At 44.0% G+C, this 26,094-nt stretch overlaps 1 protein-coding gene across 4 annotated transcripts in view; it reads left to right on the top strand.

The window, feature by feature from the left end:
- Positions 1–26,094, top strand: part of MYCBPAP (MYCBP associated protein) — a 114,505-nt gene that overhangs the window by 39,577 nt on the left and 48,834 nt on the right. For all 4 annotated transcript variants that reach the window (XM_073606667.1, XM_073606666.1, XM_073606668.1 and 1 more), the window contains 4 exons: positions 12,233–12,351; positions 13,054–13,162; positions 14,570–14,762; positions 22,521–22,708. In XM_073606667.1, the coding sequence (XP_073462768.1) occupies positions 12,233–12,351; positions 13,054–13,162; positions 14,570–14,762; positions 22,521–22,708 (609 nt within the window). The remainder of the gene's footprint in view (positions 1–12,232; positions 12,352–13,053; positions 13,163–14,569; positions 14,763–22,520; positions 22,709–26,094) is intronic.

Here is a 26,094-nt window from a genome sequence, read left to right as displayed (position 1 = left end):
CAGTTTCTTTTAGATCTACCAACAATTATGTAGTGCAAGGGGCTGCCTGATTGGATACACATTGATTGGGTAGTTTGGTTAGGTCATATATTGCCTAGTTTTGGGAAATTCAATTGTACAAAGATTGGTCAGATTGTAACATGTGGTGACTCTTACCCAGTGCAACTTGTTTCTTTGCTGCACTAAAAGGAAAATGGTGTATTAATAAATAAAATCACATAGCTGTTTATTCATCAAATCTGTGTGTAAATCAATTCTCTGCGAATGTGGCAAATTGGAATGCTCCCAGGTTTTTTTCTCTGCAGATCGAGAATATGTGAATGGGGAAAATAGTGCAATATACAGTGCCATGAAAAAGTATTCATACCCCTTGAAATTTTGCACATTTTGTCATGTTACAACCAAAAACGTAAATGTATTTTATTGGGATTTTATGTGATAGACCAACACAAAGTGGCACATAATTGTGAAGTGATAAATGGTTTTTTAAAACTTTTTACAAATAAATATGTGAAAAGTGTGGTGTACATTTGTATGGCGCCCCCCGGAGTCAATACTTTGTAGAATCACCTTTCACTGCAATTACAGCTTCAAGTCTTTTTGGGGATGTCTCTACCAGCTTTGCACATCTAGAGAGGGACATTTTTGCCCATTCTTCTTTGCAAAATAGCTCAAGCTCTGTCAGATTGGATGGAGAGCGTCTGTGAACAGCAATTTTCAAGTCTTACCACAGATTCTTAATTGGATTGAGCCCTGGTTCACATTAATGCGATTTGGCAAGTCAAATTGCATGGCAAATCGGCGGCAATGGCACCGTCTGAATCGGTGCGACGGCACATTTGCGGCACCACACCAATTCCCAAAAGTAGTTTCTGTACTACTTTTGGCGATTTCAGGGTGCGATCCCCATTGACATCTGTGCAGAAACCCGCACAGATGTCTCTGAAATCACCCCCGAAATGGGGACTGACATGCAGGAATGAACTTGCACGATTTCATTCCCGCAGTCAGTGTGAACCAAGGCTTAGATCTGGACTTTGACTGGGCCATTCTAACACATGAATATGCTTTGATCTAAAACATTCCATTGTAGCTCTGGCTGTATGTTTAGGGTTGTTGTCCTGCTGAAAGTTGAACCTCCGCCCCAGTCTCAAGTCTTTTGCAGACTCTACCAGTTTTTCTTCTAAGATTGCCCTGTATTTGGCTCCATCAATCTTCCCATCAACTCTGACCAGCTTCCCTGTCCCCACTTAAAAAAAGCATGCCCACAACACGATGCTGCCACCACCATGTTTCACAGTGGGAATGGTGTGTTCATGGTGATGTGCAGTGTTAGTTTTCCATCACACATAGCATTTTGCTTTTAGGCCAAAAAGTTCAATTTTGGTCTCATCTGACTAGAGCACCTTCTTCCACATGTTTGCTGTGTCCTCCACATGGCTTCTCGCAAACTGAAAATTGGACTTCTTATGACTTTCTTTCAACAATGACTTTCTTCTTGCCGCTCTACCATAAAGGCCAAATTTGTGGAGTGTACAGCTAATAGTTGTCCTGTGGACAGATTCTCCCACCTGAGCTGTGGATCTCTGCAGCTCCTCCAGAGTTACCATGGGCCTCTTGGCTGCTTCTCTGATTAATGCTGTCCTTGCCGGGCCTGTCAGTTTAGGTGGACGGCCGTGTCTTGGTAGGTTTGCAGTTGTGCCATACTCTTTCCATTTTCTTTTTTTTTTTTCCCAACAAAGTTTTTTATTGTGAATCAGAATACATACAAGTCATAACATTTGCACGTATTTATACATGTATACATTGCAATGTAATTGTACGTGATATAAAGATGGTTACATACATGAATGGTCTGTAGTACATTTCTTCTGATGTTCTCTATTGATATTATCGTTTAATATAGGGTATAATTATAGTATTTTCATTGAGGAGAGGTATTTCTCCAGTACATAGAAATTTATATTGGTCATGAGCAAGTTTCCGAATCCTGTAGCCATCGATCCCATATTCTATTGTGTTTGTCTGGGCATCCTCTATTTATGTATATCACCCGTTTATATGGGAGTGTCCCATTTACCTCTGCTTTCCATTCTTTAATCTCGGGTGGTAAGGGACGCATCCATTTCCTAGCTATTATCTTTCTGCATGAGAACAGGGTCTCCTGCAGAAATACCTTGGTGTATTTTTCCATTGGGCTTGGGAACACACCCAACAGGCATTGTTTGGGGTCCAGTGTCACAGGTGAACCCATGTTGTCATGAAGAAAGGTTACTATCTGCTTCCATAGGCCCTGTATCTGAGGGCATGACCAGAGGAGATGGTAGAACGAACTCTCTGTGGACTTACACATTGGACACACTGCTGGACAGTTGTGTTTGTATCTGGCTATCCTATGCGGGGTTAGGTATGTACGGTGTATTATATTTAATTGTGTCAACCTGTCTGACAGTTTGGGAGATACCTCTTTACATGTGTCCAGTGCTTCTTCCCATTCCTCATTTTCTAGGTTACCCAGATCCCTTTCCCAGCGGGATTTGAGGCCGTATATTATTTTTGTGGCTATTGGGGTAGTGAGCATGTTGTAGAAACAGGATATTAATTTTTTTGGGTCTGTGTCTTTTATGATTGCTATTAGAGGATTGGGGGCTGACTGTGGTGGGGGTTGCGGAAATTGTGCCTGTATTGCATGTCTCAATTGGAGGAATCTGAATACCATGTTGTTGGCTAGATGGAATTCCTCTTTAAGGGTGTCAAAGTTTTTAAGGGTTCCGTTTGACCAGACATGGTGTAAGTAGAGTATACCCCTCTCCAACCAAGGTCTCGGGTCATGAATATTATGGAGCTCTGGTAGGTCTCTGTTGCACCATAAGGGAGTGAAGTCGTTGTGTCTGGGTATATTGAGTTTGTTGTTTGCGAGTTCCCAGATGCGTCTATATTGATACAACAGGGATGTTTTGTGTGTGTTACCTTCGTTGGTCTTAGTGCCCACAGTGATAGCATATATGGAATCTGAGGTTTCTTGGGCCCATTGTGGGCAGATTAGCATCCGGAATCTTTCACTGTCCACCTTATCTATATGGTAAAGTTGGGAGAGTTGGGACGCAATATAGTAGTGATTAAGGTCCGGAAGTGCTGTACCCCCCATGTCTGTTGGGTTTTTGAGGGTTTGCCATGCAATCTTGTGTCTATTTTTTCCCCACACAAAGGGCTTGAGAAGGGACTCCATTATTTTAAAGTGTTTTAGAGGTATGTATGTTGGGGTGTGCCAGAGTATATATAATATTTTAGGGAGTAATATCATTTTTATAAGGTTAATGCGACCCCACACTCCTAGGGGTAGTCTAGTCCACGATTGTGTTTTAGTTTTAATAAGGGAATATAATGGTTTAATGTTTAGTGTTATGTAGTCTGCTGGATTTTTGGAGGTATTTATTCCTAAGTATTTAATTGTGTCTACTCTTTGTAATGGTAGGGTGGCTTGGAATTCCGTGGGTGGGAAAGTGTCTATTGGTAAAACCTGGGATTTCCCCCAATTTATTTTGAGGCCCGAGAATTTCCCGAAACGTTCAATTGTCTGGAGAGCCCGGTGGAGGGAAGGACCTGGGTCCGCCAGATATAGTAGTGTGTCATCAGCGTACATGCTGATTTTTTCTGTGAGGGTTCCGGTTTTTAATCCTATGATCTCTGGGTCTGTCCGGATAGAAACAGCCAGTGGTTCCGCAGCCAGAGCGTACAGCAGTGGGGACAATGGGCAGCCCTGTCTCGTGCCTCTGTGGAGGTCGAACTTCTGAGACGGCCATCCATTTGCCACCACCCTGGCTGTGGGGTTCTGGTACAGTAATTGTACCCATTGAATAAAGTTTGGACCAAAACCATATCGTTCAAGACAGCACCAGAGGTATCCCCACTCAACCGAGTCGAAAGCCTTGGCAGTATCAAGGGTGACTATCACCCTTGTGCCCACATTCTCATGTGTGGCCTGCAGGTTTATAAATAATTTCCGTAGGTTAAAGGAAGTGTTACGTCCCGGCATAAAACCAGCCTGGTCAGCATGTATAAGGTTGAGTATCGCTTGATTGAGTCTCATGGCTAGAATTTTGGCCAGAATCTTAATATCAGCCTGTAGTAATGAGATAGGGCGGTAGGATTCCGGGTGACCCAAGTCCTTGCCCGGTTTAGGTATCAAGACAATTGTGGCCTCACCCATAGAGGGTGGGAGGGTGAATTGTTGAAACATGACATTATAAAGGGTAAGCAGTTTGGGGGTGATTATTTCATTGTAATGTGAGTAAAATTCTATGGGTAACCCATCTGAGCCAGGGGATTTAGATTTGGCGAAACTTGCAATTGCGGCGTCTATTTCTTCTTTAGTGAGAGGGGCCTCTAGAAGTTCCCTTTGTTCAGGCGTAAGTTGCGGGAATGTTACTCCTTCCAGAAAGGAGATCATATCATCTGGTCCCTCCTGGGTCCTAGAATTGTATAAGTCCTCAAAGAACTCCCTAAATTTGGATGACACAACAGGAGGATCTGTGATTTTTTGCCCCTCTGGGCTATGCAGTGCAATTACCACTGGGGGTTTGTCCTCATTCCGAGCTAGAAACGCCAGAAGTTTTCCAGCTCTCTCACCCTGCTCAAAATATTTCTGTTTGGCAAAAAATAATTTCTGTCTTGCTTTTTCGTATTGGAGTTGGTTCATGATCCTGGATTGTAATTTTAAGTGGGAGGCATTAGCTTGGGATGGGTCATTTTGATATATGTGTTCTATGCGTGAGAATTCAGTCTCCGCCCTCTCATATATATCTGATGAGTTTGCTTTGATCTTGTTGATGCGAGTTATTAGGGTAGCCCTGGCGTGTATTTTAAAAGTTTCCCATACTATCGGAAAAGAGGCAGTGTTTGTGTTTTCCAGAAAGAAGGTCTCCCATTCGGCCGACAAGTCGTCATCCTCTGGCAACAATGTCAGCCAGAACGGATTAAGGCGCCATGAAATTGGTGGTTTATCTATATGGAAGGTGAGGGTGATCCAATATGGAGCGTGATCCGAGAGCAGTCTAGGACCAAACTCTGTCTCAAGGAGACGTGCTAACAGATTTTGGGATATAAAAATAAAGTCAATTCTTGACATGGTATTGTGTGTTGCTGAGAAGCAGGAGTATTTACGCGTGTGCGGGTGTTTATGCCTCCAGGTGTCCATCAAGTGAAAAGGTGAGAAAAGCCTGGCAAGTTTAGTATCTCTGGGGGGGTTTGTATCAGGTGAAGTTGGTCTCAGTCTGTCCAGCTCCTCATTGAGTGTACTATTGAAATCTCCCATCCATATTGTCTGAGCTGTTGGGTATTTTGCTATAAAGGAGATTCCCTCTAGTAGTATGGAAGTGGAAAATGGGGGAGGGACATAGACAGCTAAGATCAAAAAGGGTTCCCCGTGTAATTTAGCGGATATAAATATAAATCTACCTTGTGGGTCAGTGTGTAGCTCACATAATTCAAAGTGCACTGTTTTTGCGATAAGTACCGAGACACCTCTCGAGTGTGATGTATGGGTTGAGTGGAATGCCCAACCCACCCACGGGCGACGCAGTGTCATCTGAAGTCTACCCTCAATGTGGGTCTCCACCAGGGTCACCACATCCGCTCTTTGTTTTTTAATAAATGTAAGGGCTGCCGCCCGTTTAATTCTATCACGTAATCCCCTCACGTTCCATGTAAGGAACTTCAATGATATTTTAGGCATTGTTGTTTGTGCTTATATTTTAGTATGTTAATGTAGCTTTTAGCCCCATTGTAGCGGGACGATGTAGGAAGGTTAAACAGCAGGGATGTGTGATATACCATATTATATTTGTCCAGTAAGCACCCGATGGGACCGGGACGCGCTGGTGTTGTGGACGTAGCAGTTAAAGTGTGCACGTTTAAGCCTAGTTTTTCAGCTTCCCTTTTCCGCTCCCCCCTCCCAGCAACCTCCCCCATCCAGTCAGTGCCAGCCTGTATCAGTAACAGATTTTTCTTTATGTTTTTGCATCTAATAGCGTGATAAAAGAAGAGATAATAAAAGGGCAATAAATAAAATGAGACGGATTTCTGTGCACCCAGCCTGAGGCTCCCTTTACTCTTTCCATTTTCAGATGATGGATTGAACAGAGCTCTGTGAGATGTTCAAAGCTTGGGATATTTTTTTAAAACTTAACCCTGCTTTACACTTCTCCACAACTTTATCCCTGACCTGTCTGGTGTGTTCCTTGGCCTTCATGATGCTGTTTGTTCACTAAGGTTCTCTAACAAACCTCTGAGGGCTTCACAGAACAGCTGTATTTATACTGAGAATAAATTACACACAGGTGTACTCTATTCACAAATGAGGTGACTTGTGAAGGCAATTGGTTCTTGGCACTAGATCTTATGGCCCGTACACACGATCCGAATATTGTACGACCGTTCTCGCTTAACAGTCGCAAGTAGAAATTGAATAGCTAAATAAAGTCACGAAAATTCTCGTACGGTAGACAAAAAAATCAGAAGTGATGTCATGTGTTGTAATGTATTTGTATTGTATTTTCGGATGACAACTATACTGACTAAACGAAAATCGTACGATCTGGAATCATACAAGGAAAATTTTCGGGTATGTCCGATCGAATAATAATCGGATGAACAGTCGTGATCGGCTGTCGAAAGTAGTGTACACACAATCTGAATATCGTACGATCCTTCCTCGGACAACCGTTTTGGTACGATATTCGGATCGTGTGTACGGGCCATTAGTTAGAGGTATCAGAGTAAAGGGGGCTGAACATAAAATGCACACCACACTTTTCAGATATTATTTGTAAAAAAATTTGAAAACCATTTATAATTTTCCTTCCACTTCACAATTATGTGCCACTTTGTGTTGGTCTATCACATAAAATCCCAATAAAATACATTTACGTTTTTGGTTGTAACATGACAAAATGTGGAAAATTTCAAGGGGTATGAATACTTTTTCAAGGCACTGTATATTTCAGACTGGGGTGCCTGGAGATTCTGCATATTTTTAAAGGGCACCCAGCTGAAAAAAGAAAAAAGATTGGGAAACGATGCCCTAGACATAAAGGAGCCTTTTAAACCTTGCAGTGCGGGGTAAGCTCGCTGCAAGGGTAGTGCTGAGATTTCCACGGAGTTCGGCTTTAACACACTCTTTCATTTGAACCAATCTTTCACATTATTGTGAATCATAATTCGAAACATTTTACCAAGAATTTCAATTTTAAATGGGAGGATTTGGAACACATTATTCTCCCTACATTTTTAAAGTGTGTTCGTTTTCTAAGCGAGCGTAATTCCCGAGTGACACCCACTCCAGCTACACAAGAACCTTTTAGCTGACAAGCTTGAAGAGTTGAAAGGTGAGATTGCTACCTATTTTCATCTAGAACACATTATTTGTTACATTCTGCATCTCAGCCTTGTAAGAGGCGCATTGTAATGTATGAATCACGAGAAACAAAGCCTAACCGGAGAATTTTAGCTGGCGCTCCATTAGCCGCAGTGCTGCTCCATTATGCTGCATTGACGGAACCGCGTGTTTAGAAGCCTTCAAAGAGTGTCTGAAAATTGTAGATCATTTAGTCCTGGTTTTCTTAGAGGAGATTAACTGAAATGAAGCCCAAAAGTATATATTAGTAGGTGGAGGATTGTTTTCTGAGTGATGGCGCAATTCCGAGAAACGGTAAAGGGCAAAGTAAATAGCTTTTTTTTGGCATTCATTTATACAACATTATATTACTTTTTTTTTTTTTTAAGTACATCTAAAGACTTCAAAGAGTAATTTACATCAAGAGCCAACCATTTACAGGATTATATCAGGCTCAGTGGGTTGTACGTGGAAAGAAAAACACAGATGCAGAAACGCAGATATATGTGCTACATGTACTGTATATCAACTTAAAGCAGAACTAACTATACCGCCTAATAAACTGCCCCCTGTACCCATTTTCTGTGCTGCCATCTTTAAAACGCTTGTGTGTGATATGTGCCACGCGTATTTAGGACCTGGTGAAGATCTGTGTAGGGTGACCACATTTCCAAATTGCGATTCAGGGACCCCCCCCCCCCAAAAAAAAGGGATGATTTTTTGATACCTTTTTCTTTGCAAATTTTTGGGGCGGTGGGTGGTGGGGATGTCACATTTTCAGCTCTGAGGGGTTCATGCTGGGACCTATAGTCCTTTGCTTTTGGGGGGGTCACATCCGCCGAAAGTGGAGGACTACAAGTCCCAGCATGAACCCCTCATATCTAAGGGCGTGACTCCACGCCTCAAAAAAATTGAAGCACTATAAGTCACCAGCATAAACCCCTGAGATCTAAGGATGTGAATCCCCCCCCCCCCCAAGACTGAAGGCCTACAAGTCCCAGCATGAACTTCTGAGATCTAAGGGTGTGACCCCATAGATTTCATGAGTTCATGCTGCAACCTGTAGTTCTTCACTAGTTGGGGGGGGGGTCACATCTTGAGCTCCGAGGTGTTCATGCTGGGACCTGTAGTTCTTCACTTTTGGGGGGGTCACATCCCAGTCAAGTCCCAGTGTCACTATTGTCCCTGAAATGGAGGTTTTGAAATTGAAAATAATGTTGCCATCTGGAGTGATGTCTGTCTGTCTAGCCACACCTTTCTGTTTCCAGTAGCAAATCAGGGGCCACTCCCCTGGAGTCTCTGCCCATTTCAGGAAGCCCTGTGGAAACAGAGGGCTCGTCTGTGCTGCACTGACACACACACACCGGGGTGAAGGGCACCGGAGCCTGGCGAGCCATAGATCGCCATAGAGAGCGGCGGGCTGAGAGGTGTCATACAGCGGGACGGCGACTCTGCTATGGCCAGAGTGGGGGTGTGAGCGAAAGGGGTGTCCTGGGCGGGGTTGTGTGGCTGCTCGGTGTCAGTTTTATGTCTTGTTTAGGGAAATAATAGTTCCACCACAGGCTGACGCACAGCGGGTGGTCCTTTAGCCTCATCTCCAGTGACAGCTCGGATCCCCACTGTATTCCGGGACACTTTATTGTCCCGGAATGAATTTATCCAGCACAGACCCGCAAAATGCGGGACTGTCCTGGACAATCCGGGACACGTGGTCACTCTTGATCTATGGAGCATATGCACGCATGTGCCTGGATTTCTGCTGACAATTAATGTTGTCAGCTTCTGGTAGGTTGCCAGTTTACTGCCTAGCAGCATTTGTGCACACACTTAGAAATTTCACATGCATACACACTAACGCTGCACAGTTGTTGCTTATTAAAGCAGGACTTAACCCATAGCAACTTGATAAAAAATATTGTCCTTTAGCAAGGAACATACATTCCACATTAATAATGATGCAACCAAAATGAGTGTGTGCTGTAAGTTGCCTCCAGCATTGTTCCTGTTTCTTCTTACTGGAGGTTGCATTTTGCTGAAGCCCAGAGCTTCTGAGCAGCAGTAAATCTTTAGGCTGCCAGCAGATCAGTCTCTAGTTGACTCTGATTTTCGGCACAATGCCAAAAGTTGAGAGCAAGTGAGCATGTGCAGATCAGGGGGAGACAGTGTATTGCTGGATTTAAAACAGTGGACACTTATTTATAATGTTTTACATAGCTATACCTGCAAAAGGGGCCAGCCTTAAAGTGGAGTGTCACCCAAAAGTGGAACTTCCGCTTATTTGTTTCCTCCCCCCCTCCGGTGCCACACTTGTTTTTGACAGGTCCCTGTCCCCACTTCCGAGAGACAGGGCCGCTGCCCCGTCCCTCGGAAGTTTGGCCCCCTCCTCCTTCCTCCGCTGCTGGGCCAATTAGAAAGCGCAGCGTGCTTCGAGCATGCGCAGTTGGGAGTCGGCCGTGAAGCCGAAAGGCTTCACGGCCGGTTTCCCTTAGTGGAGATGTATGGCGGCAGCACCCGACAGCTGATCCGAAGATCGGCTGGGGTGCCAACATCACAGGCTCCCTGGACAGGTAAGTGTCCATATAGTAAAAGTCAGCATTTACAGTATTTGTACCTGCTGACTTTACATTTTTTTCCCCCAGGCTGGAACTCCTCTTTAAGTAATCTGCTTGTTTGTATCTCCCCCACCCATCCTCCTCTGCCACATTTGGCACTTTTTTTTGGGGGGGGGGGATGAGCAAGTGACTTTTGACAGGTTCCCGCTCCCACTTCTGGTCACATGCATCATGGCGATCTGAGCTGGAAGTTTGCCCCCCCCTCCTTCTCCTGCAGCCTTCTGGGACACATCACAGGTCCCAGAAGACTATGGGACCATTCACAAAGCACAGCATGACTGGCCCATGTGCAGTAGGAAACCGTCTGTGAAGCCGCAAAGCTTCACTGCTGGTTTCCCTTACTTAAGTTGCCTGCGCCTGCACCCGTAGCTGATTGAAGAATCGGCTTCACATCGCTAGATTCCTGGACAGGCAAGTGTCCTTGTATTAAAAGTTAGCAGCTACATTATTTTAGCTGCTGACTTTTAATTGTTTGGGGAAAGCCTGGAGCTCCTCTTTAAGTTCGACTTTAACACACTGCCTCCTGGGATAGCTATATAATAGCCTAGGCTGTGGGGCCTAGGCTATGATATCCAGCATTTGTGTCCATAGATGCAGAATGCCAGACTTGGCCCCGGCGCCCGCATCATTGGATTTGATTGACAGCAGCGGGAGCCAATGGATGCGCTGCTATCAATCTATCCAATCAAGAGCCGAGACAACGGGCAGAGGGGAAGAGCGCGTCTCCGGCATGGGAAATACAGGACTCGGGTGAGTAAAACGGGGGAACTGGGGGGCCGGTCAATGACAGAAGTTTTTTTACCTTAATGCATAGGATACATTAAGGGGAAAAAACATGAGGGTTAACAACCCCTTTAACTTCAGGCGGCTATAAAAGACCCAAAGTAATCCAGCTTTATATTCATGAATATATAAAAAAAAAATTTTTTTTAATACTATAGTGTAAGCAGCTGAATTATATTTCTTTTTTTATTTGATATCAGCCTCTTGCAATCCCTGTACAGCAGAGCTCAGAATGAAAGAGGTAAAAGCAGCACAAGGAACTAGTCAGATGTGCTGCAGTGCTCACATGCTTACAAGGAATAGGCTGATAGTAGATGAGAGTGTTGTGTAACGGTAGCCAAGTGGTGTGTCGCGACCCAGCTGGGCTACATGTTCTCAATGTGTATAGCCAAGTGGTGGGGGAGCACTTGTACTCTTTAACCCATTCCTGTATAGGTTGGTCCTCTTAGGCTCAGTGAGGTGCTATGGTCATGGCATTCTCCCCTGAGCACAAATACAAAAGCACCCCCAAGGGGCCACCGGCCACCGTCTTTGCCTAACCAACACCACCCAGTAGCCCCTTCCATCCCTTCCTCGGGCTCTACGGTAATAAACTCCAATTGCACGTTCATCCAAAACCTGTTTATTTTCAGAAGACATTCCCAGCTTGAGGAAAAGGAAGATTCAATGCAATGGGAGGAATTGTGCCCCCTCGTTGCTGTCATTGGGAGGAATTGTGTCTGTTCATTGGTGTCAGTGGGGAGATCATGCCCCATTATTGATATCAGTGGATAAAATAGTGCCTTAAGGACCAGATAAAAGCAAGTAAAGGGCTGCATGCAGCCCCTGGACAGCAGTTTGGAGACCACTGCCCTAGGTGGACTCCTGCCAGAATACTTTTTGGCCATTATGCCCCACACTGGTAAGGGCAGGGCTCCCCACTCACTACTCTGGGGACCATCTAGTGGCTACTTAGGCATCTACACTGCCTACTTTTCCCTACAGGGTTCACAACTCCAACTATGGTAACATCTAGGGGCCAATTTGGGGAACTACACCAGGCAGCTCTGTGCCACTACCTTACAAGAGCAGAGTGACAGAGACCCTCTTCAGTCTGCTGCTTCTCTTTTCACTGCCCAGTCCCAGGCTGGGGAGAGACAAGAACTGTAATTATTACTTAAGTGCAACAGAAAGAAATTAGCATATGCTGAATGTACTCCAGGCGGGAAATTAGGCAGGCTGTATCTGACTTAATGCAGCCTCTAATGCACACTGTAAGAAGCTCACAGCGTGCAGTGAAAGCAGAGTAAGCATATTCAGTACAGGGGAGAAGCTTGTACAGCTAGACAAGACTGAAGGGAAGTTCAGGGTTCAGCTTTAAGTGTACCTGTATGGTTCACTTTAAGTCTTATTGATATTAATTTAGATGCTCTGCTCCTAGCCATACTATGTTTTCTTCATTTAGGATATAGATGGATTGGAAGTAGTCGGACGTGGGCGGCCTTTTTCATCTGTTTCTACTGAACAGTTCCCGTTATTACATGAGCAACATCAAGAAACCCCTACAGAAGAGAAAGAAAACCTGTAAGTATGTAAGGAGTTCAGCAGTGGCTTCGGGAGGTAGGGGGGCTGGAGCCCCGAGTGGGTCCCCAAAAAGCCCCGGGCCTAGGGCATGTACAATTCTGTTATTAGCTCAGAGCCCAAGCGCTGCCGCCGAGCAAGGACCGATCTGACCCCAAGCGTGGCCGAGTGACATAACAGGTCCCGCCTTCTGGAGCCTGCAGCACCTATGATGGACGTCCCACTGGTCCAATGCCGGGACGTGTGACGTCCATCATAGGCGCTGCAGGCTACAGAAGGCGGGAATTACAATGCGGCCGCTGCATCACTGAGAAGATCCCCACTTGGCGCTAGGGTGGGTGGCTCTCCTGTCATTTCTTGTCATGGCTATGGCTCTGGCAGCCTGGAGTGCCTTCTGTCTACTGTGGTGGGCGCGCCGCACACTACGGCTGAGCTGCAGGAGGAGGTCACGTCACCTGAAGTCTGGTCAGTGTGTGTCAGGTAGGTCAGTGTGTGTCAGGTAGGTCAGTGTATGTCAGTGTGGGTCAATGCGTGTCAGGTAGGTCAGTGCACGCCAGGTAGGTCAGTGGGCTCGGACTTCGGGCCACCTAGCAACGCCCCTGGAGTTCAGGTTTTACATTGCTTATTTTTGTAGTAAAATAATTACATTAGATATTAGTGTACTACTATGTTTATTTTTCTCTGAGATGTCATCTGTTCTTTTAGGGATCCACTTCAAGATTACCCTGATGTAGTGCCAGATGTTGTCTTCGGCCCGTCATTGCTTTTCTGTGGGCAACCAGCAACCTGGATTGAGGATCCCGTGTCCCACAGGGTAACAAGTGTGTATATATATATATATATATATATATATATATATATATATATATATGTGTGTGTCTTTTCAGATTTTGCACTACTGTGCCGGAAACTTCTCTTTATATTAAAGTTTAGCTAAAGCCAAGCTGTATTATTCAGTTTTGGATAAAGTAGGCATCAATTAAAGCCCAGCTCCAGCAAAGGAAAAAGTGGGGGTATACCCACATTGGAAGAGTTAACTAAACCTAAATCTACTTCCACCCCCACTACAACAGCTTTGCTGCTGTTGTAGCGGCGCTTTTCAGCTGCTAGCAGGGCGCATTTAACCCCCGCTAGCGGCCGAAGAAGGGGTTAATGGCGCCCGTGTTGCGACACTGCCAAATCGCTTTGCTGGGTGTTTCGGGAGCGGTGTATACACTGCTCCTGCACGGCCCCAAAGATGCTGCTTGCAGGACTTTTTTTACCGTCCCGTGCTAAGGGAATGTTTATATAAAACCTTTCGGTTTTTATTGCATACCTTATTCTAGACCCAGTTCTCTGTGCAATGAAGGTAGATCATGGCTGGTGGAAGGGGCTGGCAGGATGCTATACAAAGCTTCCTGAAAACGTCAAAGCACCCTAATTTTTTTTTCTTTACAGTTAACCTTCTTCCTTCATGTGGTCAAACATGCAGATACTAATAAATAATGTTGGCCACTCATGTAACAAGAAACTAAAGACTGAGCAAATTTTTTACTTTTCGTGTTTTTTTTTCACATTTTTAAAGATTTGGTTGAATTTGGTTTTATTTTCTGCCAGGACTGATTGTCCTTTTTATATGAAAATATTGTTTGTTTAGTGCAATGGATTTCTAGAAGATATGATACCTTTATTGAAATGAGTGCTAAAACTCCTGCCGCGGGGCTGTGCCTGCACTGCACTGCACGAGTCAACTGCTCGTTTTGTCCAGGGGAGAGGAGAAAGCTGTATACTCACCCGATCCTCCACTCTACTGGCAAATGGTGCTCTCCCCCATGATCCAGCAGTGGACTGTTGCCGATGTCTTCATGTCTAGAGTAGGCTTTTGGGATTAGTGACTTCAGGAACAGTCCACTGCACAAGCCCGCTAGACCACGAGGGGGTGGCAGGAGCCACATCAGTCTTGTGCAGGGAAAATCTGAGGATTAGGCAAGTATGTCTCCATGCTCCAATCCCTTATAAAATAGTGAGCAATTACCTTGTGCAGTGAGAGTACAGCCCCACTGCATTGGAAAACTTTTTCCTTTAAACCCTGCAATTTCATTACTACATGTATGGCCAGCAAAAGGCTGAAGGAAAGTACTATGGGTCCATTCATACTTGTGCGTTGTGGCAACATGTGCTAAAATGCCCCCATTACTGTTATCATAATATTGAAGCTTCTTTTTCTTCCTTTTACCTCCAGGACAAAACTGGCATCTCTACACGTATCACCTTTGAAGCTCTCGCCGGGGAGAAAGCCTCATCAACAATAGAGGTGGTCAACAATGGAAGTGCGGCTATTTGGTATGAATGGAGGCGCCTGCCCAATACCAGCAATCTAGGAGAACACCGCAAAGAGGCACAAGTACAACATTTCTATTTCAACACTAGTGCTGGTAAGGTGACATTGACAGCATGTTATGTTAGTACAGTAGATATTAATGGACCATTCCACCCAGAAGCAGCATTTCAATTTTACTTTCAAATGTGTTTTATTGAAAAGATAAACATTTTACAACTGTGTGAGATAGCTACAATATGACAAAGACACAATGGAATTATGCATAGACATCAATCCAAGACTGCTCTGTAAAAGTAACCCTATGAAAACACAAACTATACAATATAGGCAATGAAAGAACATCTAAGGCCACATCACAGGGCATAGTTACACCTACATGAAGAATTAGCAAAATAAACAAACAGCATTTGGTATCAGCCCGTGATTATTGGCAGGTATCCAGGACCGCCAAACAGGGGTTCCAAATTTTATTTTACTTAGTTGGGCACCCTCTATGTACATAAATATGTTTCTTATATTGTAATAAAGAGTTGACTTCATAACACCAGGCATGAAGGATGGGAGGGAGAGCCTGCATCCAATTGCAATAAACTTCCTAGCGGTGAAAAGCACTTCCTGTAGAAAAAGTGTCACAAACTTATCATCTTCTGGGTTAGGGAGAAGACCTAACAGGTGTCAACTGTCAGAGGTGAGCCCATCTTCTTGATGGAGCAATTGAACTACATGCGACCAATAGTCATGTATAAAGCTGGACCTTTTCCCACAGCATGTGGAAAAAGGTCCCCGGGGGGCAGAACATCTGAATATCTTGCAATGCGTACTGGGGTCAGGTGTGCTCTATGTAGAATGTAAAGCTGTGTAAGACAGTCTGAAGCCTTAGGGGAAACCTGTTTACAAGCATCCAGTATTTCGTCCCAATCCTCATCCTCCACGTCCCCGTTATTCCGCAGCCATCTGGATTTCAGTTGGTAGGCCAACTTAGTGCTCAAGGGAGTGAGAAGATCATTGTAGAATACTGAAATCAGCTTCTTACGATCCAAGCCAAGTATTGTATCTAGGATGGGGGAGACCGGGAACTGGGGAGGAGTACTGGGAAATTGGGTGCATAGGGCATGCTGTAGTTGTAAATATCGGAAGAGCATAAAGTTGAGAAGGGAATACTCATCCTTAAGCTCTTGAAAGGATATTAGCTCCATTGAAAACCTGATATAAATATGGGATGCCCCTGCAAGTCCAAAGAGGGTGGTTCGGTATTGTTAAGAGTTCAGGTAATTGAGTGTTACACCTTAGAGGTGCGTGAGCATAGAAGGTAGGCCACCCCCGGTCATGCGTACTGTAAGGTCCCAAATTCTCAGGCGATGGTAAGTCATACTAGGAAGGTCATAATGTTCCTGCGTACCCCACATCCCACGTAGTATGCAAAAGGGTGGGTGGCAAAGTGGGCGACTGGTTGACAAACCAAGACTAAGTACCGCTGTTTGTCCTGCTTGTCTAAGTAAAAGAGGTGGGAGAGCTGGAAAGCTATACAATATAAATTAAAATCGATTAGGGCCGCACCCCCCCCAAGGAGAACAAGGTTCTTCAACGATCGCCAGGGTAGTTTGTGGTGGCTGGATCTCCAGACAAAGGAATTAAGAAGAGAATCCATAAAACAAAAGAATTTAAGAGGGAAAAGGACTGGGGCATGCCATACGAGGTACAGTATTTTTGGCAGTAGAATTATTTTGATTAAATTGTTTCCTCCCATAACCCCTAGGGGAAGGCGGCTCCATACTTGAGTCTTAGGCTGCATTCACACCTGAGCGTATCGTTTTCAGGCATTTTTTTAAGCTTTTTTTCTCAGCTTTTTCAAAGCGTTTTTAAAGTGTATTACAAGAGTTTTCACGGCTTCAAGCATTTTTGTTTAGCCAATTTAAGCACTACGTGGAGGAGAGGGAGAGGAAATTAGGGGTGGAGAGAGGCTATTTGAGTGTTTTTACTGTCGTTTTACAAGCATTTTACAAGCGTTTTTCTGCTCAAGTCAGACGTTTCTATGGAAGTCTATGGGGCCAAAAACATTTGTAATCTGTCAAAAAAGAAGCTCATGTACTTTTTTGAGTTTCAGGCGTTTTGCTTCAGGCGACGAAACGCTGATATGTGAACAGGTGCCATTGAAATAAATGGGATTTTTTGCTTGTTGGGCATTTTGGAACTTTTGAGATGAGCGTTTTATGAGCGTTTTACGAGCTGAAAACACTCAGGTAAACTTGTCAGTAGGGACTCATGCTGATAGCAGAGGAATGAAGCAACAAATTCCACCTACTGCTCTGGATTGAGACAGGTACACACTATAGAGGGACATGCTTTGTTCAAATTTCATCCCTGAGGTTTACAACCACTTTAAATGTACTGAAGCTTTTGGATCTGCATGAAAGCCAGGCAGCAATGGCAGCCTCTATACTTCTTCAGTATAGGTTTCCTTTAATATGGACACTGACAGTGGAAATATGTTGTCCAAGTAGAGAATTGCCTTTATGTCCAGCCATTCATATACAGACAATAAAAGGCTACAACATTCATAATTTATTGTAACAGGCATTGCTTTTAGATATAGGAACCAATGAGAACTGAAAAAAACAGCCACACGACTGAAAATAATGATCCTTATAGCACACGGATAATAACTTGAACCTAAAGTGCATTGAAGAGAAACTAGCGAGTAATGGAAAACCTGCTCCACGTGTCAAGTCTACACATAGTTTGGTTTCCCAGACAGTGAAATATCAAAAATAATCAAAATAAAATCTTGATAAAAAATTCTCTAAGAACAGGCAGAAGTGTGATGGTTGCTGTAGTAAAAAAACAGAAAGCATTATTTAAGGAGACCCTGTCTCCAATTTAACAAGTATGCAAGTAAAAGCACTAAAGAATTAAAGTGATTGTAAACCTTTGTTTTTTTATTTTTTTTAAATAACAAACATATCATACTTACCTCCATTGTGCAGTTTGTTTTGCACAGTGTGGCCCCCGAACCTCGTCTTCTGGGGTCCCCCGGCGGCGCTTGCGGCTCCTCCTCGCATCGGTAAACCCCCCCGGGAGAATCGCTCTCCCTGGGGGGTACCTTGCGGGCACGCTCCTGAGTCCAGCATTTGTGTGCATATACACAGAATACCGGACTCAGCCCCGCCCCCCGGCACCTGCATCGTTGAATTTGATAGCAGCGAGAGCCAATGGCTGCGCTGCTATCAATCTATCCAATCAAGAGCCGAGAACCCCGGGCAGAGAGGAAGAGCACATCTCCGCCAAGGGAACTAACAGGCTCATGTTAGTAAAATGGAAGGGGGGGGCGGTCAGTGTCAGAAGTTTTTTTATCTTAATGCATAGGATGCATTAGGATGAAAAAACACGAGGGTTTACAACCCATTTAGGTGTTATAAATGCTTATTTGGAGCATTTTTTTCTTTTCATAATCTATTTTATATCTACTTGTAATGTACCTTTGTACGTAATAACAAATTTGACTATTTTAGGAATAGTCAGTTCCTTAGCACAGCCCCCTTCTTCCTGCCATGTCATGGACCTCTCTCCTTTTGTGAGTAACTATTTACTATCTGTACTGGCCCAGCTCCTCCAAGCTTCCCATAACCTCCCTACATAACTTTTTTGTAGCAGCCAGGGAAGAATCGGAGGGGAATGTTATAGAGCAGTCATTCTCAACCAGGGTTCCGTGGAAACCTAGGGTTCCTCCACAGGCTGCTAGGGGCTCCTTGAGCTATGGTTTATTGACCTCTCATTTGATGGAGCCTCCTTTGTTCTAGGGTCAGCACCACTTGGCAGAGCCAGCAGCATGAAACCAATGATATTTTTAGTTGTCTGTAAGGAAGAGGGGCATTCTTCCCACTGACCACTAATGTAAGAGACATTCTTTTTACTCACCAACATTGTAAGGGGCGTTCTTCCCACTGACCACCAATGTAAGGGACATTCTTCCCATTGGCCACCAATCTAAAGGACATTCTTTCCACCAACCATCAATGTAAGGGACATTCTTCCCACTGACCACTAATGTAAGGAGCATTCTTCCCACTGACCACCAATGTAAGGGGCATTTTTCCCATTGACCACCAATGCTAGGGACATTCTTTCCATTGACCACTAATGTAAGGGACCTTCTTCTTACTCATCACCAATGTAAGGGGCATTCTTCCCACTGACTACTAATGTAAGGAGATTCTTCCCACTGGCCACCAGTGTAAGGGACATTCTTCCCACTGATCTCCATAGTAAGGAGCATTCTTCTCACTGACCACCAATGAATGTAAGAGGCATTTTTCCCACTGACCTCAATAAATTAGAATTTTGGGAGGGGTTCCCCAAGATCTAAAAATTATTTTAAGGGTTCCATTGGAACAGAAAGGTTGAGAAAGGCTGCTATAAAGTCTTCTGGGACTACTGACATCACATCCAAAATGGCGCACAAAGCCGCAGGCTCAGGGCTTTTGGAGTTCTACTTGAGGACAGTTATGAATGTCACCCCTAGACCTGGATGGGAGAAAAAGATTATTCAAAGATGGACTTCTCTGGTCTGTGCATCGAATGCTCGGATTAACATATCCCTAAAGAACAGTTCTGAGGAAGTTCCGAGTGTATAGGAACGAAACATGTAAACATCCAAACGCTGGGACAGACACCTCCGTTCCCTACTTGGCTCAGCCACCCACTTTCAGGGATATTTTAACCCGAGCATTCGATGCACAGACCGGAGAAGTCCATCTGACCGGAGAAATCCAACCAACCTCCTCTCAAGGACTCTGGAGAATCACTATACTGTATACTGCAATAGAAATACTGATTAGCACAATCTGAATCTTGCAGTCAAGGACATTGCCAGCTGGAAAAAACATTTGTAGTGGGAGCAGACCGACAGATCGATTCCCCTAAATGTATGTGGAGATCTCTGTACAGTGATCAGCGGGATCCGTGAGTAAATTTAGCATGAAGAAACATTGAGAAGTGTTACCTATAATTGGGAGTGAATATAATTACTTGCACGCTGCGGGAATCCTTTCACGTTTCCATGCTTTACTTCACTTGAATCTGGTGTAATCTCCTATATACAATGAATGACTATCTGAGCAGATTGGATCAGTATTGTGCATTTTATGTCGTTTTTCTCTCAGTTATGTTATATCTCCTTGTTCTCAATGACCACTTACCTGGATTAAGCAGTCAGGACTGATTATAAATTTCATTACACTCACATGGAATAAGGATGTATAATATTTGACTGCATTATGATATGCCTATGTTCAATCTCGTTTGCCTTTTCAGCCGCACTGACTGACGGACTTATGACCAGGGTAGCTTTGTAGATATTATAGAGTGTGGTTCTTAATCTGTGCATCTCTCCATTACGGGATAGTGTGATATATGTTACATGTGTTTTACACAGACACACACTGCTCTGTTTTAGAAAAGAGCTGCAGGGATCCAGTTTTTTTAGGTGGCTTTGAGCCATTATTTAGGAATTTAGGGGGGTGTTTTGTATTGGGGAGGGTGGGCTTGCCTATTGTGGGTTTTTTTTTTTTGCACTTATTTGACCCTCGGTCATACGAGACGTATTTTTGCCCTACATAGTGTGTTTGGTTTTAAGAGGAATAGTTTTAGGGAGGGTTGGATTATATGGGGGGTCTTGGGTCATTGTGCTAATAAATTGTTGTACATCGCTTCTTTTACCAATAAATTATTTTTGTAGTTTAACTCTTTAGGGTCGGTTCACACTACAACGACTTGGGATCCGACTTGTCAGTCCTCAAGTTGCCCCAAGTCGCTTGACATTGGGAATTGCATTATAGTCAATGAGAGCCGTCTTAATGTACACTACTGAAGTCGCTCTGACTTCAGAAAACGTTCCTGTACTACTTCAAGGTGACTTCTAGGCGACCTGTACCCATAGAATTCAATGGAAGTCGCCTCCAAGTCGGATCTCCATCTATATTGAAGCGACTTTACAGGAAAAGAAATTAGTTTACCCAGGCAAACCCCTCCCTCCCAGAGAGCTGATTATTCTGTGATTGGCCACATCCAAAGTCGCCTGTCCTGGAGGCGACTTGAAGTCGCGTTGTAAGTTGCTTAAAGTTGAAGCCGCGTTGAAGTCGTGTTGCCCCTGTGTGAATCGGCACTTAGGGTGTGTAGAAGTCTTTGTGTTTTTTATTTTTTGTTTGTTGGTATAGTATAATACTGATTACACCCCCCGATATTTATTCGGTGAGCTCTACATATTTATATTAGGTAGGATTCCCACTTAAGATTTTTTGCATAAAGCAGAACTATAGGTTAAACTTTTTTGGATAGCGTAAGGGAGAGTTATAACCGTTATCGGATGTTTTTTTTCGCCATCTGTGTCCCATTGTGGAGATTTCCATTCACTTCCTGTCCCATAGCCAAACAGGAAGTGAGAGGAACTCCCTGCAAATTAAGGGAATCCCTTGGGAACATCCAGGTCACCAGAACTAGTGTCCCCTCTATTAGATTTCCCCTATTACTTTTCTGGGGACAACCCAAAATTTGGGATTTTCTCTAATGCCGCGTACACACGGGCGGACTTTTCTCCCAGACTGGTCCGACAAACTTTCCAGCGGACTTTCGACGGACTTTCAACGGACTTTCTAACTAACGGACTTGCCTACACACGATCACACCAAAGTCCGACGGATTCGTACGTGATGACGTACACCGGACTAAAATAAGGAAGTTGATAGCCAGTAGCCAATAGCTGCCCTAGTGTCGGTTTTTGTCTGTCGGACTAGCATACAGACGAGCGGATTTCTGGGTCCGGTGGAGTTACGACGTAAAGATTTGAAGCATGTTCCAAATCTAAAGTCCGTCAGATTTGCGACTGGAAAAGTCCGCTGAAGCTCCGGTGAAGCCCACACACGATCGGATTGTCAGCCGGATTTGGTCCGTCTGCGTCTGTCAGACCAGTCCGGACAAAAAGTCCGACCGTGTGTACGCCCCATTACTTTTACTTTCAATGATAATGGTAAACAGGACAAATAGAGAGGATGAATATCCCTAACAAGGGCACAGACAGCAATAAAAACTGGTAAGTGTTCTAATCCCTCTCCACTCTATCCAAAACGAAAAAAAAAAAAGTCTTGCCTTTAGTTATACGTTAAGCCCCCAGGGCAGGGCGTAACACTGGGCCGTGGCTTAGATGGAGCGAGCTGAGGCTGCCAGGGATGGTGTGTGGCTGCCAGAATATCCTTTCATCTTTCCATTCATTTGAATGGTCTGAAGTCGCTCTGGATCACACCAAAAGTAGTGCATGTATTACTTTTAAAAAGGTACCATGCAATCCGGTGCAGGAAAATGCTCTATGCTTGTGATCTGCATTTGGGGTGTCGCTAGGAATACATTGACACCTGCAGGAGATTGCACATCCACTGCGTTTTGTTTTCTGAACCACGTTCTGGTGTGAACGAGCCCTGAACCATGGATGGGCAGGCTTAGAATTCCAGTTGGCGTCAGGTGGTGGTAAAACCTCAGCTCGCCTTTGGCCCCAGTGTGAAAGAGGCCTAGGGGAAGCCTTTATTGTTGTCTATTCCACTATTGAAGATTTTTCCTTTACTTCCTGTCTTGGTGTCAATATTGTCAGCGAGGCAGGAAGTGAATGGAAATCAGATTTCAATATAAACCCAACAGAGAGTCTACCAATCCCCCACTCTGGAGATGCGTTTACATTTAAAAAAAAAAAAAATTACATTGTGGTCCTGAACATAATTAATAATGAAGCTATCTGGATATGCAGGAATCAAATCCTCATTTATCTTTCTTGTTCCTTTAATCGATTTGTGAAATGTTTTGTTTTCAGGTGTGATCCTGCCAGGAGAGACGCAGACCTTCTCTTTCCATTTCAAGTCCCCGACTGCAGGGATATTTGGGGAGGATTGGGAGTTCTGCACACACCCCGTGTTATTGGCTGGCGCTCTAATACAAGTGTCTCTATGGGGAATCGCTCTGTATGAAGACAAGACCGCCCCTGTGAGGGAGGAGCTACAGGTCAGAAGATTCATTAATCACGTATTTTTACTGACACATGAATGGACTATATTGATATCTATGTCTACATGAATGCATTCCTGATATGTCCCAAACTACATCAAAAGTGTACTGTTATAAAAAAAAAAAAATCTACCTTTTAATCTTTAAAAAACTGTCCTTTGCCTATGCTGAGATAAAGTCATCAGTCTGCTGCAGGAAGAGGAAGCATTTCCTCAGTCTCCTCTCCCCAGTGATCAGACAACATCGCAACAGTTGCTTAGTCTCTTCTACCAAAAAACTCTACCAGCTAGCAACCTGTTTGCAACCATCCTACGTTTATAAACAGCGGATTGGTGGACTGTTCTTATATTAGCATAATTTATAAACATCGATGGAGCTATCTTTAAATGGCTCAGTACACTAACACATTGAGCCTAGGTTCACATTGGTCCGATTTGGCATGCAATTTGACATGTCAAATCGCTTGCCAAATAGGTGGCTACTGCCGGTAATAGCACCGTCCGAATCGGTGCAACGCCGACTTTGCGGTTCCCAAAAATGGTACCTGCACTACTTTTGGCGACTTTGGGTGCCATTTCAATAGTCATCTCTGCAGGAACCCCCCCGAAGTCGGACTGCATTGCCGGGTTGAAATCATGCGAGTTCAGCTGAACGATTTCTAACCCGCAGCAATGTGAACCTAGGCTCCAGGAGATTTACTAAAATTGGTGCTCACAGAATCTGGTGCAGCTGTGCATGGTAGCCAATCAGCTTCTGTTTTCTTGCAAAGCTTAGTTGAACAAGCTGATTGGTTACCATGCACAGCTCTACCAGATTCTGTGAGCACCAGTTTTAGTAAGGCCAGGTTCACATGTGTGGCCGTGGGTCTGTGCCTTTGGTCCGGTGCATGTCTGGCCACTGGTTCAGGTGCGATTCAGGTCTGAATTTTTGCCTGAATTTGTACCTGAACTGGGCCCAAACACGCACAGGACCCTTCTGCAATCTGCTCCGTGGCTGCCTCAGACATGTGTGAACTGGCTCCATTGAGAGCCGGTCACACCCCCATGTCAAGTGAATTGGATGTGGGGAAACCAGCATCCGATTTGCACATGTGTGAACCCAGCCTAAGGCCCCTTTCACACTTGTGCAACTTCAAAGTCGCGCGATGCGGCCGCGATTTGGGAGCAGTACTACTTTGTACGACTTTGCCACAATTTTGGCATTAACCATTCTCAGCTTGTGCTTACAAAGTCGTACTGAAATTGTGTCTATATTATTCAGGTACGATTTGCATGCTACTTGAGGGTTTAACATTTAGGTCTATGGACATGCAGGGTCTACTTTGAAGTCAGCACGACTTAAAGTCGTGCCAATATGAATGGTAGTCATTGAAAATCATGGAGAATGACTTACGATTTTGCAGTAGAAAATCGTGGGACAAGTCGTATAAGTGTGAAAGGGGCCTTAATCTCCCCCACTGTCTCAAGCCAATCTGAGCGGCTCGGTACCTATATAGAGCTGATCCTTGTGATACACATTGCTGTTCACAGTTTTTTCCTTAGATGAGAGGAAGGGGAGGAATTGAAATGCATCTAATCTCCAGCCTCTCTCTGAATGTCACCTGTATATTTACCCTTTGATTTATATACGTCCACTGTGGATATAAAAAGTCTACACACCCCTTTTAAAATATAAAGTTTCTGTGATGTAAAAAAATGAGACAAAGATAAATCATTTCAGAAGTTTTTCTACCTTTAATGTGACCTATAAACTGTACAACTCAGTTGAAAACAAACTGAAATCTTTTAGGGGGGAGGGGGGGGAGTAAAAATAAAAAAATAAAACAATGTGGTTGCATAAGTGTTCATACCCTCTTATAACTGGGGATGTAGCTGTGTTCAGAATTAAGCAATCACATTCAAACTCATGTTAAATAGGAGTCAGTACACACCTGCCATCATTTAAAGTGCCTCTGATTAACCCCATATAAGGTTCACCTGTTCTAGTAGGTCTTTCCTGACATTTAAGCCATGGTCCGCAGAGAGCTTCCAAAGCATTAGAGAAATCTCATTGTTAAAATGTATAAGTCAGGAGAAGGGTACAAAAGAATTTCCAAGGCATTAGATATACCATGGAACACAGTGAAGACAGTCATCATCAAGTGGAGAAAATATGGCACAACAGTGACATTACCAAGAACTGAACGTCCCTCCAAAATTAATGAAAAGACGAGAAGAAAACTAGTCAGGGAGGCTGCCAAGAGGCCTACAGCAACATTAGAGGAGCTGCAGGAATATCTGGCAAGTATTGGCTGTGTGGTACATGTGACAACAATCTCCTGTATTCTTCATATGTCTGGGCTATGGGGTAGAGTGGCAAGACAGTTTTCTTACGAAAAAAAATATCCAAGCCCAACTAAATTTAGCAAAAACACATCTAAAGTCTCCCAAAAGCATGTGGGAAAATGTGTTAGGGTTTGATGAAACCAAGGTTGAACTTTTTGACCATAATTCCAAAAGATGTTTGGCGCAAAATCAACACTGCACATCACCAAAAGAACACCATACCCACCGTGAAGCATGGTGGTGGCAGCATCATGCTTTGGGGCTGTTTTTCTTCAGCTGGAACAGGAGCCTTGTTAAGGCAGAGGGAATTATGAACAGTTCCAAATACCAGTCAATATTGGCACAAAACCTTCAGGCTTCTGCTAGAAAGCTGAACATGAAGAGGAACTTCATCTTTCAGCATGACAACAACCCAAAGCATACATCCAAATCAACAAAGGAATGGCTTCATCAGAAGAAGATTAAAGTTTTGGAATGACTCAGCCAGAGCCCAGACCTGAATCCGATTGAAAATCTGTGGGGTGATATGAAGAGGGCTGTGCACAGGAGATGCCCTCGCAACCTGACAGATTTGTAAATTTTTTGCAAAGAAGAGTGGGCATATATTGCCAAGTCAAGATGTGCCATGCTGATAGACTCATACCCAAAAAGACTGAGTGCTGTAATAAAATCAAAAGGTGCTTCAACAAAGTATTAGTATAAGGGTGTGCAGACTTATGCAATCATATCAGTTTAGTTTTGTATTTTTACTTCCCTCCACCCTCCAAGATTTTAGTTTGTTGTTTAATTGAGTTGTACAGTTTATAGGTCACATTAAAGGTGGAAAAAGTTCTGAAATGAATTTGTCTTTGTCTCATTTTTTTACATCCCAGAAACCTGACATTTTAACAGGGGTGTGTAGACTTTTTATATCCACTGTATGGGCAGGCTGGTTGTACTGAAGTTGATCCATTGATTTTTTTTTTTTTTTACACGCAATTATTGCCAGTGGCTATAGCTGCCAACAATGATCATTGTGTTCTGCCGCTAGGGAAGGCTCCCTCCCGACAGAATACAATA

The sequence above is a fragment of the Aquarana catesbeiana genome, linkage group LG12 (genome assembly GCF_042186555.1).
Source record: "Aquarana catesbeiana isolate 2022-GZ linkage group LG12, ASM4218655v1, whole genome shotgun sequence".
Taxonomy (NCBI): domain Eukaryota; kingdom Metazoa; phylum Chordata; class Amphibia; order Anura; family Ranidae; genus Aquarana; species Aquarana catesbeiana.
Note: the sequence above shows the minus strand (reverse complement) of the source record. Positions and strands in the feature narration are given on the sequence as shown.